At 39.3% G+C, this 14,330-nt stretch overlaps 1 protein-coding gene across 2 annotated transcripts in view; it reads right to left on the reverse strand.

Moving 5' to 3' along the window:
- Trim24 (tripartite motif containing 24) overlaps nucleotides 1-14,330 on the reverse strand; it is a 104,235-nt gene that overhangs the window by 10,572 nt on the left and 79,333 nt on the right. Inside the window, exons 9-13 of one of the 2 annotated variants that reach the window (XM_076566511.1) lie at nucleotides 12,736-13,004; nucleotides 8,395-8,568; nucleotides 5,807-5,980; nucleotides 3,741-3,876; nucleotides 968-1,040 (exon numbers count right to left, since the gene is read on the reverse strand). In XM_076566511.1, the coding sequence (XP_076422626.1) occupies nucleotides 968-1,040; nucleotides 3,741-3,876; nucleotides 5,807-5,980; nucleotides 8,395-8,568; nucleotides 12,736-13,004 (826 nt within the window). The remainder of the gene's footprint in view (nucleotides 1-967; nucleotides 1,041-3,740; nucleotides 3,877-5,806; nucleotides 5,981-8,394; nucleotides 8,569-12,735; nucleotides 13,005-14,330) is intronic. The other variant, XM_042274546.2, reaches the window with a different exon arrangement.

Consider the following 14,330-nt stretch of genomic DNA (forward strand, 5'->3'; position numbering starts at 1 on the left):
TCTGTTCTTATGTGACTATAGGCCAACTTCCTCCTAGAGAATGCTGCTTTCAGATGATTAAAAAAAACCCAAAAACCAAAAACCAAACAACAGGGTTTACCTCTAGAAGTAACTTCAAACACAATGAGGGCAGAATTAAATATCAACTTAAAGAAGGAACTTAATTGTAAATAATTTCTTTTAAATCAGAACCAATGTTTAATCATTCTAACAGTCAAAGAACAATGAAGGAAAGATTGCTTCTTCACTCAGAGACAGAGGCATGGGCATTGTCAGAAGTTAAGAGGCCAGCCCCATCTATTAGTGAGTTCCTGACCATGTGATAGCCTGTCTCAAAACAAAACAGCAGCAGCAGCAACAACAACAACAACAAAAAAAACCAATAAGGAAAATATTGCTATTTCCTAAATTTATCTACATATTACTATAATTACTTCTGTCTTTGCTAGCATGTCAAATACTATCTTATTTTTAGCATTTAGACAAATACTTCCTATCTTTAAAGATTAAAGTTGTACTAGTTTAACCACTCTATTGTATTAAAATATTAGTTAAAAATCAACAGTAAAAAAGATGCACCAAGTATCAAAACACGGACAACTGCAAGCTATTTATGCAGTTAGTTGGCTCTTCATGTCCATGGCCTTCCTTCACAGGATGGGAGGGAATGGGCCTGTAACTGAACATGTACAGACTCTTTGAGGGGTGGGGGTGGGGTGTCGTTATTTTCTAGACAATGTAATATAACAAGTTTTACAAGACAATCACATTGTATTAGGCACTATCAGTAACTAAGAGATGATTTAAAGCATATACAAACGTATGCATGTGTAAGTCATACAAATTCTGTACCACGTAAAAGACTTGAGCATCTGCAGGCTTTAGTATACTGAGATGGGTCCTGGAACCAATTCTCTGTGGATACTGAGGAAAGACTATACCAGTAAATATGGTTAAATCTATTTACCTTCCTCGGCTCCCGACACTGGAGGCACTAGGTGAACGTATTGGGGGATGGACACTAGTCATAGTAACAGGTCCTGAGGAGGAGGAAATAGACATAAGTGAATTAACAATTATGTGTTCAGGTTTGTTGAGTGTGTTTACTTAAATTATACCCAAACCAGGAACATCCAATAAAATTCTATGAAACAATAAGCATATCTTTAATATTTTGTTACACCAAAAGTTTATAGTCATGGTACTACTACTGCCTTCTGGGCAGCAGAAGGTCTGAGCATCACTGGCCATCTCCACACTCTCAACCTGAAGTACTAGTAAAACCTCTTCATCAAGTCTATCCTGCAGCAGAGTAGAGGATTACAGTGCCAGTGAGAACTACAGAAGACAAAAGATGAATGTATAAGGTGGTCAGGGGGTGGCAGAATGGCTTAGAGGTTTAAGGTACTGGTCAGCAACCCTGACAACCTGAGCTCAATCCCTGGAGCCAAATGAGAACAATTAGTGGGAGAAGTGAAAGTTAGATTCTGATGTGAAGCAACTGGAAAAAAAAAAAAAAGAAAAAGAGGTTCTGAACTGCTGTCATAACAAAGGGTCTATGCTCAGGCTGCTGAGATGGCTCAGGAGATGGAATGACTTGCTGCCAAGTCTAATGACCTAATCTAGATCCCCAGGACCCACACATGGTGGAAAAAGAGAATAGATTCCTATAAGCTGTCTTCTGACCTCCATGTGCATGCTGTGACACTTATATACATGTGTACAGACACATGTAAGTAAGGGTAATAATATTAAGTAAAATCTATACTCTGGAGGCAGTATAGGTTATATGGTAATCTGTCCAGGGTCTGGCAGTCCATAGTAGATAAATGTTAGTCTTAGGATAATTGCCATAATGCCTTCAGAAATTATTTGTCAAGTTACACTACTATCAGTACCTATGAAGGTATCTGATGACATTTCCATCAATGGTATTGTCACAGTTCAAATCTTGGCTAATTCAGTAGTAAGAAACCAAATCCTGTTTTGACTCTTCTTATGATGACTGGAAAGAGGAAACATTTTTGTTTAGTCTGTTTTGTTGGATGCCTTTACTGTGTAGGAAATACCTGTTTCTGTGTCTTTCAACAGCACCAAGTACATCCTAATTTATTCAGATGTACTTGTCATTTATTTGGTTGTAAATTCATGTTTAAAATAAGAATCTCCACTTAAATTTTGTAACCACTTTATTTTTTGGTCACACTGCAGAAAAATTAAGTTCACTCCTTTCCATTATTCCACATAGATGATGCTGTTGTACGGCTAACTTCCTCAGAACTGAAACAGTCTCTCCTCCAGGGAAAAGGGAGGCTCCTAAGACTCAGGAAGATGCGGACAAATACGAGGCTAAGGAAACTTTTCAAAATTCAGGATGCTCAAGAAGTTAAGGCTCAGAAAGTTAGGACATTTACATAGGCAAGTGCTGGGGCAAAGGAGATTCTTTGGTGGAGGGCCAACTATGCAGATGGCTCCAGGAGCCAGCTTTGCGAGCTATCAACCACCCTGGGCAGGGGGTGGTGAGCTCACTGGGTCACCAGGCTAGACTTGAGTGCAATTCTTTCTCTGGCTTGTCACCAGCACATTATCTGGATGTTTCTGTTCATGTCTCCTCAGGAAGTCACACAGGAGATACCTGCTATGTCAAGTTTCCAGGAGTAATATCTGGAGTGTTTCTTGGAGGAAACAAGTAGTATATAAAATATTTATTATTATTATTATTATTATTATTATTACTATTATTATTATGTTTTTTGAGACAGAGTTTCTTTGTGTAATCTTGGCTGTCCTGGAACTCACTCTGTAGACAAGACTGGCCTTGAACTCACAGAGATTCACCTGCCTCTGCCTCCCAAGTGCTGGGATTAAAGGTGTGCGCCACCACCGCCTGGGTTATAAAATATTATTTTTTAAAACATTTACTTTTATGTGAATTGCGTGCTCTGTGTGCATGTACATAAGTGTACCACATGCATACAACGCTCGAGGAGGCCAGCACTGAAGTTACAGTATAAAGGCAGTTGTAAGCCACTATGTGGGTGCTGGAAAAGCTGGTATGCTGCAGGAACAGGAAGTGCTCTTAACCACTGAGGCATCTCTCAACCTCCTTATATTAAGCCATTATAAACACAACTAAACAACAATGAAAAAACAAACCACCAAAGACTGCTCTCTTCTTGTGTATTTTATTAATAAAATTTGACTCTAGAGAAATTACATTTTAGAAGAGACCACATCAATATACAGACCTAATAAATATAGGCAACTATATTTATTAATGAGGGTATGATAAAAATTTGCTCATTGGTTCCTATAATGCCAATAAATTTTGCTGAAACTGAAGAAGTACAAAAGTTTAACCTTTGTGTTTTTCTTTGTGAAGAGTACTAATTTTACATGGTATAAAAACTCAGGATGGCCAGGTGGGCTCAGTAGGTCAAACCACTTGTCACCAAGCCTGACAATCTGAGTTTGAAGCCCCACTTAGTGGAAGGTGAAAATCAACTCCAAGTTGTCCTCTGACTTCCACATGCGCACTATGGCATACAGGAGGAAATACATACACACATAAAATATAGAGAAAAGGAAGCCTCAAGATACAGTTATCATTATCATTTTAAAAGCTAGGCAGAACCTCCCGCCCACAACCAAAAATGAGGCAGAGAAGAATTTTTAATCATTATGAGTAAAAATATGAGTAAAGACTAGCAAACATTTACAAATCCAAAAGGTGGCTTTACCTGCAAGGCCTGGAGACGGCACTGATGAATTTGGTGACTGCACTGTTCTGTTTGATGGAGGTCTTGGCTGGCCATGATCTACACTTGTATCTTTCCTTGCAATATTGTCCAACATGATAGTACTTGAACAATCAATCTTCCAAGAGAATAAATTATTTCAGAACAAATTATCTTTGCAAACTAAAAACCACTTTAAATTTACAAGAAAACTTCAATCTTAAATTTTATCTTTGAGACAGGGTTTCTCTGTCTAGCCCTGACTGTCCTGGAACTTGCTTTGTAAATCAGGCTGGCCTTGAACTCACATAGATCTGCTTGTCTCTACTTCCCAAATACTGGAACAAAGGCGTGCACCACCAATCCAGCCTTTTCTTTCCTTTTTCCTTTTGGTTCTAAGTACTATCAAGTCAGACACAAACTGTGAAGTTCTGCTAGACGATTTCCCCCATCAACAAGTTAAAATCAAAGTTTATTCTTTACATTCTACCCACAGTAAATATACTGAGGACACATGCACCACATAGTGCATGTGTATACACACCACACACACACACACACACACACACACACACACACACACACACACACACACACTGAATTAGAGTGTCATGCTTCAAACACAAATACTCTGTCATGCCTAAATACACCCACGTTTCCTAAGAACATACACAATTCCTTCATGTATTTCTACCCTTTCTCAATTCGGGTTCCCTAAGAGAGCTGTGTCCTATGGCCGGGGCATAGACTGTGCATAATGAAATAATACAGCAGAAAGGAAGGAAGAAAGATTTCATTTTCTATAAACTCTCTCTTTTATGGTGGTGGGAGCTGAGGGATTGGAAGCAGACAAGGTCATTTGTACCGTAATATTCTTAGGTACCACTTTAGTCACTAATTTTCAAATGGTGCATAAAGGATTTAGTTTCTTAATGTAATGAAAAAAATTTATATTGTGGAATAATCCTAAAAGCAAGATAAAACCTAAAATTTAGACAAAGTTTTCGTACATCTGATATATACATAAAAAGTAAACTCTACTTATTTAGAATATATGCATTATAAAAACTGAAATGACTTGTGAGATTAATAATGCAAATCATTAGGAAGTAATAACTGATCTCAACTTGCATTAAAAAAATCAAATCAAAGAAAAATTAAAAGTTCTTTCATAATCGTACAGATTATTCCTTTCAACAAAAATGTATAAAATACTTCACAAATGTAAATGTTTCATGTTTGGTTGTAGGTACATCATGACATTGAGATTACCTAACTTTGAAAACAGGGAATACAGGGATGAAGGGATAGTTCAGGGTTAAAAGCATTCACTGATTGCTTTTCTAGAGGACGGGGTTCTTTTCCCAGGACCTACACGGCAGCTCACAACTGTCTGTAACTCCAGTTTCAAGGGTCCTGACCCCCTTTTTTGGCCTCCAAAGGCATCAAGCACTCTTGTGATGCATAGACATACATGTAGGCAAAAACACTCATACACATCAACAAATAAAATTTTAAAAAATAAAAGGGAAAACAAATGATGAAGGTATGGAGAAGCAGCAGCAGGACACTGTATTTTCTGCCTTTAGAAAGATTTTAAAAAGTCACTTGTCAAAGTTAAAGACCCTAAGGTTTGATTCATTACTTAATTTAAACATGCAAGGACCCAGGGTTCACTCTCTGCGGCAATATGCTCAAGTAGACGTCTGCTGTTCGGCTACAAAGGGAATCATTGCCTATTCCTGGACCTTACATTTCCAGAATTCACTCAACTCTTATTCGCCACATTCTAGTCGGAAACATACCAACTATTCTTTAACCCTACTCCCTCCTTTCCCAGCCTTGATTCTATGATGAATCATCTACAAACATCTTTAATGTCAGAGTCTGGAAAAACATTCTTCTGTATGTCCAAGTGTTAGAACTTCTAATTTTACACATTTTATTTCTAAAGAATAAAACTAACCTTTAAGAAATACCTGAGAAACCAATAAATCTTAAATTAAATCTAGATTTATTGACACTTTTCAAAGGAAGTTATTAGTACAGATTTTCTTCTATAAACTTACATCTGGAAGAGATGGAAGGTTGTAAGACCCTCCCACTGGCGCGCTCAGATCAATCATGGGTGAATTATAAGCTTTTCCATCGTATCCTGCTGCACTTGTGATTGTGGGACTGGAAGGAGTGGAGGAAGAGCTGCTGGCAGTTGTGGGCGGAGCCTGTCCACTGCTGATCTGCCACTGGAGTACCAAGATGAGAAGAAAAACCATGAATGTAACCACTCACTCAGGTATGGAAGACAGAAGACAGTCTGCTATGTTAGCTCAAATGTTATTTGAATGGAAAGAACAAGGGAGAGAAGATGCATATTATGTGTGTACACACACATGTCAATCAGATAAAAAAAATAAGCTTTTTTCCCCCCCTGGGAGAGAAGAGTCAGCATATACCAGAAAAACCACCCCCACAATCCTTTTAAAATATATATACAAAATGAACAAGGAATAAAAGCATACAAAAAGCAACTTCAAAATAAATCTGGAGAATTATAAACATATTTTCTTTTGTCCTTACATGAAATGCCTAAAAATAATTACCACAAATGAGGGCTTTCAGGGTTTTAGACTCCTCTTTCTTACATATGAACTCCTCTTTTTCACATATGAACGGGTAGTTAAGCCTTACTGAGGAAAGCCTTCATACTCACATTAGAAGCTAAGATAAACACAAACAAAGATAATGCTAGGCATGCTGAATGACACAAAATTGAGTCATGCTGTTTGGTTACTTGAAAACCTACACAAAATAAGGTATAGATGATGGTTAGACAAAAAGGCATACTGTTAATATGTACTACGGCAAAGGGAACAAAATGTTCCCTGTATTGAATAAAATACTGAATTTGGCATATTTGAAAAACAATATGAAAAAAAAATCTCAGAATAAAATACTGGGGGAGGGGCAGACTGAATGGTATCCCAAGATTATTCAGCAGAAAAAGTGCCCAAACACATTATCATTTATACATGGATGACACTGTAGAGTGATGTGCTGAAACATCATGTTTTGGAAAAATCTTACTTATACACATAACTGTTAAAACTAGTATAGAGCTGGGAGGTGGTGGCACACGCCTTTAATCCTAGCATTGGAGGCAGAGTTAGATGGATCTCCATGAGTTCGAGATATATGAAGTTGAGTGTGAATGTCATCTGCAGCTCTATACACGCAACAATTTTATCTCACCCTATATACCTTTTCCTCCTCCCCTTCAAATAATGATGAATCACAGTTGATGGGTACCTTTCTACATTTTTCCCTTATCTATAAGATAAAATACACACAGAAATGAGACAGAATCCCACAAAAATTCTGTAACATGATAGCTTCTTACTAGCCAAAAAATGTACCTATTCTATGAGCATGTTATAATTTGGTGAATTTATGCATTAAAACTAATTTCTGGGGCCAGTGGTTCAGTACACAAAAGTACTTGTTGCCAAGCCTGCCGACCTGATCCCTGGAATCCACAAGGCAGAAGGACAGAATAGACTCCTACAGTCTGTCTCCTGACCTCAGGCAGTAATTATGTTAAGAGCATTGCCCTACCCCACATCTTTGACAGTCACACAAAAAGTACATAACATTTGTAAATCTGATTTTACAAAGCTTAAAAAAATAGCCATATTTCTCACAATATTTCTCCTGGTTTATTTGCCCTTTTATTCATTTATGTTTAGATTTTTGTTCAGAAAATAGTCAAGAAAAAAATTAAAAGTATCTGCTGAAGCATTAAGACAATAAATAGCCTTTTCAACACTAGCCTGTTTCCACAGAACTTCGTTTATTCCCCTGGCAGGAGTGCTTCTACCTGCCCCAGAAATGCCAAGGGCAACATGTTTCCATCCCCTTAGAGAGGCAGCTTAGCAACAGCCCCGATTTGGCCTTGAGACCTTCTGTCTCATGAGCACAGCTGGTGATAGTGATGAGAAATACCCTGTATGCTTCTCTGTCCCTGCTTTGAAGTCTGTATGCTGGGCCATTCCAATAGTGGAGAATAGCATTAAGCCCCTGGCTCTGTCACTCTTGAATTCAGCATCGGTTCCTTGGTACATCACTGACAGAATGCAATAATCTATCCATTAAAATCTAATAAATGGAGAAGAAGAGAAGTTGAATGCTTGAAAGGTGCCAGGTATTTTTACATACTTTAGAATAACTCTCAGCATAACTCTGCAAGGTACTCATTTTTACAGTTGGAGTGAGATCTAAAAATAATGTACTTGGCAAGGTCATAAACTAGGAAAATAAATAGAATTTGATGCCAAGAAACAATTTAAACCTTTACTTATAATGATGAAATAGAACAGGTATGAATTTTTAAATATTATTAAATAAAACCTGGGGATGTTAAATCAGACCCTGATTATATAAACAAACAGAATGCAAGGACTCCTTGATTATAAAGCACTGAGATGTGTTTCGGAACTCTGTCCCCACACATCTGTTTCTAAGTACACTCGGTAATTTCTAGTTATTTAAAAAGGCCAGCAAGCACCCTTCACCACTTACTGTTCATCCTAAGTTTCTATGCTCTAAAGCACAGAGAAACAGCAGAAACACAGAAGCAACTGCACAGAAAGGTAATACACACCTGTTTTATGGCCTGTTGGGCCAAAAAAGCCATCTGCAGGGGGTTGGGTTTTATTATCTGTCGTGGAACATTCTGGTTTGGTGGATATCTCAGCTGTTGAGGATAAGGAGGGAGAACTGGTCCATTGGGTTTAGGACTGTGGTTCTGGAAGTTTATTAAACGTGGTGGCGGATGCTAGAAAACAGAAATGAAAGTGCTGCAGTAACAACGGCCTCCTAAAGAGGCCCAGATCTTCCCTGTCTACAATTCCCAAGGCTAGCAGCTCTGCCACAGAAGACTCACTAAGACCCCAGAAGCAAGGGAGAGGATGGCAGTGATCTAGTCTTAAAGGGGAAGGGGAGTACCTGGGAAGGGAAGGAAGGAGGGTTGGGGTGAGCAGAAGGACGAGGACACGGGAGGGAAGGAAGGAAGGAAGGAAGGAGCTCTCCTGGTGGAGGAGGCGGGGAGGAAGCACATCTGCTTGTCTCCTCCACTGACTGCTCCAAGTAAGCAGTCTTAGCACCCCCCACCCCCCACCCCACCCTGCCCCAAGCTCTCATGCCAATCCCTTTTGATCGCTCAATTGTCTTTACAGTTGGGAATTTATTGCTTCTTCTTTGAGATATCATAAATCTGTATGATCAGAACTTCTTAGAGTAGGGACTACTTCTTCCCACATTCACAGAGAAGCAAGTAAGTCCTTACCACCTACAAGGCTCATGGAGCAACACTTCAACTGCGACACTGTGAAGGCAGACAGCTTCAAGTGTAGCTCTGCCCTCCCCGGCAGTTTCTCCTTCTTTTGCATGTCTTCTCCTACTCTAAATCACTTGCTTCCTTCCCCCGTTTCTCCTTCAGTTAAGAATATATTACGGAATGAGTGAAAAACTCATATACTGTTTCTGGGCCAACTGAAATTCCACAGGTGAAGAGCAGAAATAGTATTAGTGGAAAACTGCATAGAGAATAAGTCAAAAACCCTAACAACTCTTTTTGATTTCCCTATAAAACTTATGACATGAGGGTTTTATACTATGAGAAAACAAGCAGAAAATAGTGAGGAATTACATTAGAGCTTTTCCAAGGTTTTTCATGGAGAAGAGTCATTTTTCAGTTAGCTTACTCTCATCCTCTCAGTAACTGCTCAACACAAGAGTTCAACCAAAACCATGGCCCTTGATGCCAGAGCACTGGGACTCAAGGCTAACTAACACTGCCACCATTAAGAAGTTTGCATGTGAGCAAGGTGGAGGGGCAGTACTCTACCCATTTCCTGAGCTGCTACAGTTGGGTTAATTGATGAGATAGTTTGACAAACCCAAAAGACTATTTTAAAAAAGCAGATACCATTTTTTGGGGGGAGGAGGGTTGTTTCAGAGACAAGGCCTCTCTGCAAAACCTTGGTTGTTCTGGAACTTGCTCTGTAGACCAGGCTGGCTTCAAACTCAACAGAAATCTGCCTGCTTCTGCCTTCCGAGTGCTGGGATTAAAGGTGTGCGTTACCACCCAGCTCAGATATGATCTTTTTTTTTGTTTTGTTTTTTTTTGTGTGTGTGTTTTGTTTTTTTCTTCTCCGAGACAGGGTTTCTCTGTGTAGCTTTGGGCCTTTTCCTGGAACTCACTTGGTAGCCCAGGCTGGCCTCGAACTCACAGAGATCCGCCTGCCTCTGCCTCCCAAGTGCTGGGATTAAAGGCGTGCGCCACCACCGCCTGGCGCAGATATGATCTTAAAATCAATAGCAAAAGTAGTGATATTTTGCTCAAATAATTCATTCACGATTTACAAGATGAAAAGAAAACTGAGCATGGTGAAATTGCAGGCATGGGCACAGTGAGAACAATAGCTATCTATCCATTATGTATAGTGATGATGTCAGTGTTCTCCAATGAGCAGATGGAGTCATAGGGTGTAATAGCATAGACTGTATGTATAGCACTAAATCAACAGTCTATCAAGTCTGCTCTGCTTATTCTGCCACATAATGAACTCTTCTACATTTGCTGTCACCAACGCTTTAAGAATGCAAGTGACACGGTTAATCTTCAGAGGAAGAATTATGGAACTATCATGTAACTGACTTTTTACAAGCATAATGCTTTCAATCTACCTGTCCACATGGGCAAATGTAGACTATGATTTGCATGCTCCACATAACCAGAAGCATAAAGAGCTACAACCTGTTTTAGACAGGCAGTACAAAAATTACATGTTCATGTACAAAGTTACATGTACAAAAGCTGGTAGAAAATGAAGAAACTAAAAATATAGGAAGACAGTAAACTAATAGCCAGGGGGAAAAAAGTGGAAACGGTATTTGACAGAACAGATTTAAATAGATGTTAAGAAAAAGGATAGAAGATTAAAAATAATACATAAGGAAAGATGTAAGAAGTACTTCTAGGTTAGAAAATTAAGTTTTATAGTAAAGACTTTATATAAATTATACCACTAAATGCTATGGACTGAAAATCAAAAGCCAACTTCTGAGCAAAGTAGGCTGAAGGCTTAGATGCTATTTCTGCTTGTCATTGCATACACACACACACACACACACACACACACACACACACACACACACAGGCAACTTCCTTCACATGGTTAGTAACTGCTTTGGTTACTTCTTAATAAAAAGGCAATTAATTAAGAGGATGGATTCACCCCTTACCTGGTTAGAAACTAGAGACAGAACATGAGCTTCAGTGTGTACAGGGGCCTGGGGTGTGTCCCAGCACCACAAAATGAGCAAATAACAACAGCAAAAGCATGTATGTCTATACCTCTCAATCAGGGTTGAAGAATACTTTGAAAGGTATTTCAATGTTGTATTAAACTGCTATTCAAAAGGCTATGCCATTTAGATACTTTTTCCATTAAAAACCACATTATATATGCGCTAGTGTTAGTAAACTACTAGTCAAATAAAGTTTCTCCCCTAATTAACTAATGTTTTCTTTGATCAGTTATTCATATCTGTATTTTCCTCATTTCCTTTTTGCTTTTGTTGCCAAGACATTTTGAACTAAGCTTTGTTCTTAAATGTAATGAGAATTCTTGGTGTAATTCTGTCCAATGAGATTGACTTTTATAAAACTCCAGTTCATTTGGGTCATTTACCAAAATCATTACAAACCCCTTGTCCAAACAGGGAGAATACAAAATTAACTTAAAAATTGTAAATCCTAAGAAAGAGATGGATGAACTCTTTACCAGGCCTTTATTCATCTAGGTATGCCCAGAGCTAACCTGAACAGGACTGGTTAAACTATTTAATAAAAGCACATAGAACTAAACTGGATTGGAGGGCTTGGAGAGATGGCTCAGTCAATTAGGCACTTGCAGAGCAAATGTGTGGGCTGTAGTTCAGATCACCAGAACCCCCACAAAAAAGTGGGGTGGGCATGCAGGCCAGCAGGTAATCTCAGCAACCAGAAGGCAGAGACAGATGATCTCTCGGCAAGCTGGCTAACTAGACTAGCTAAATCAGAGAGTTCCCTGGGCTAAGCAAGAGACCATGCCTCAGTAAGTGAAGTGGATAGCAATAAAGGAAGATGATGTCAACCTGTCCTCCACATATGACATGTGCGTGGTTACCTGGACATATCTCACTTGTTCATCATATAATGCATACACATGTCAAAGAGGATTGAAAAATGACAGAATATTACACATTTAGTAAGAATAGGAATAGTATATGGATTTCAAGAAAAATTTAAAAGGCTGAAATGACAGGATTCTAATGAACTGCCTGATTTGTATATTGCCTATTGTACATTGTCCTAGTTTCTAGAATGCAGTATGGGTTTCTTTTTCTTTCTTTCTTCCTTTCTTTTTTTTTTTTTTTTTTTGGGGGGGGGGTTCTCTGTGTAGCTTTGCGCCTTTCCTGGAACTCGCTTTGGAGACCAGGCTGGCCTCTAACTCAGAGATTCACCTGCCTCTGCCTCCTGAGTGCTGGGATTAAAGGCATGCGCCACCACCGCCACGCTGCAGTATGGGTTTCTAAATACTATCTCCAAAGAGATTCATTCCAAAGAGATTCATGCATCCATATAAAACTTAGAGGTACACAATTGCTTTTCATCCATCATAGGTGTAAGTTACTTGTGAACATAAACATTTATCCCTTGTCATAACTGGATGACAATGCATGGAGATTGAACATAGATATAGCAAGGAAATAAATCATTAAATAGGTTTGGAGTTATCTAAAAACTAGGTGTTAGATCAAGGATCCTTTAACGCAGTCAATTTTTAATATCTAAATGAAGGGCAGTGTGTGTGTGGGGGGTGTTGGAGACTGTAAGCTGCTGAACACAATCACACTATGGTTATCTACGTTAGGACAGGCCTGCTTCCAAATTTACCTGATGAGAGATGGAAGGCTGCTGGATGGGCCCTTGCATCCTAGGGTTTGGTAAACCCACAGGTGCTGGCCTCCGTTGCACCTGTTGCCTCTGAGCCATTACCTGTTGCTGCATATGCTGGAGTCGTAACTGAGCTAGGCTGATCTGTGTTGGAAACTTGGATAACTGGTTGGAAGGTAAACCACCTGGTGGCTGGGAACTCTGTTCCATGACAGGATTCTGCTTAGGAATTTGTGGCTGGCTCTCTTTATCTTCGATTACTAAAGAACCTAATCAAAGAGAAAGAAAACAAGATAATGATTTTTGTTAATTGGTGAAATACCACATTTTATATGGCTACTGAGTTGGACTTCAATTGACAAAGAATTTTGGACACAGGACCCCTCTAAACTATTAAAAGTAGAGGATTCCAATGAGCTTTATATGTATATTCTATAAGAACTTACCATATAAAATTTTTTCATGAAAAAAATACTCATTCATTAAAAAATAGTAAAACTTTAAAGAACAGCCATCTTCCCAGCCCACATTTTGTGTTTCTACAGGCATTTCAAAGGGTTTGAGTCACGGTACTGGCTCTCTTAATGAGCACATGGCTGTGTTTATGTCTCAAATGGCCTGCAGGGGTCGCTATCGGCTAGCCTCACGAGTCTCTTGCTCTCCCTTTTCCCTTTGTTGGATGTCTTTTGTCTACTTCTCCTTTCCCGCTGTGCAATGTGTTGAGAGCACCGACTCCTTCTCCAGCTGCTGTTCCCTTTCTCACACTGAATCTAGTCTTGGGGGAGAGAACCACCATGTCTGAAGAGTCTATACAAATCCAGGAACTCAAGATGCCATCAAAGGAAATACTGCTTGTTGAGAAACGATGTCTAAGGAACTTTGGAGCTTTTGTTTGTATCATTTCCCTGAGGTGAAACTCAAGAGCAAAAGGACTATCTTCAATCGTTTCAAAGACCAACAAGAGAGCCTAGTGGTAACTTCTGACTGCACTGCTTGTACAGATCATCTGCTTCCTAATGTTACCAAGTGCTGATTGTTCTGACTAATGAGCTCTAATATTTAAGAGTGAGTATTTCTCTGTATGTTATCTGTCAACTACTTACACACTCCCTCTCCCTCAGCCCCCTTCTGTGCAGCCGCACAATTTATAACCTGACTAGGTAAACAAAAGATCTAAAAGCCAAAACAAATGAGAGGGTAAGGGAGGAAAGGGAGAAAAAGAACAATCAGTAAATAAAATGAAGCAACTGAGCCACTAGAGGCTTGAATAATGCTTTTAAACTTCTACGGCTGTCCAACCTTGACACAGTGCTGCCATCTATAAAGCTTGTGCTTGCAAAGTCAGAAATTAGTTATTAAAAAACAACTTTTGGGAGAAAAATCTCATAATAAGTTTATGATTTTGTGCTGGGTAGGCTGTGGGCTGTGCATTGGAATTCTACAGTCTACCTTGACCTCACAACCAGCTAGCTTACACTGACCTGAACTATGTGAGACCTGTGCCCTACCCACTCACCACCACCACCACCACCACCACCACCACCACCACCACCACCACCACCACCACCACCACCACCAGGGCAATTTGGGGCTAG

Source organism: Peromyscus maniculatus, chromosome 3, assembly GCF_049852395.1.
Source record: "Peromyscus maniculatus bairdii isolate BWxNUB_F1_BW_parent chromosome 3, HU_Pman_BW_mat_3.1, whole genome shotgun sequence".
NCBI lineage: Eukaryota > Metazoa > Chordata > Mammalia > Rodentia > Cricetidae > Peromyscus > Peromyscus maniculatus.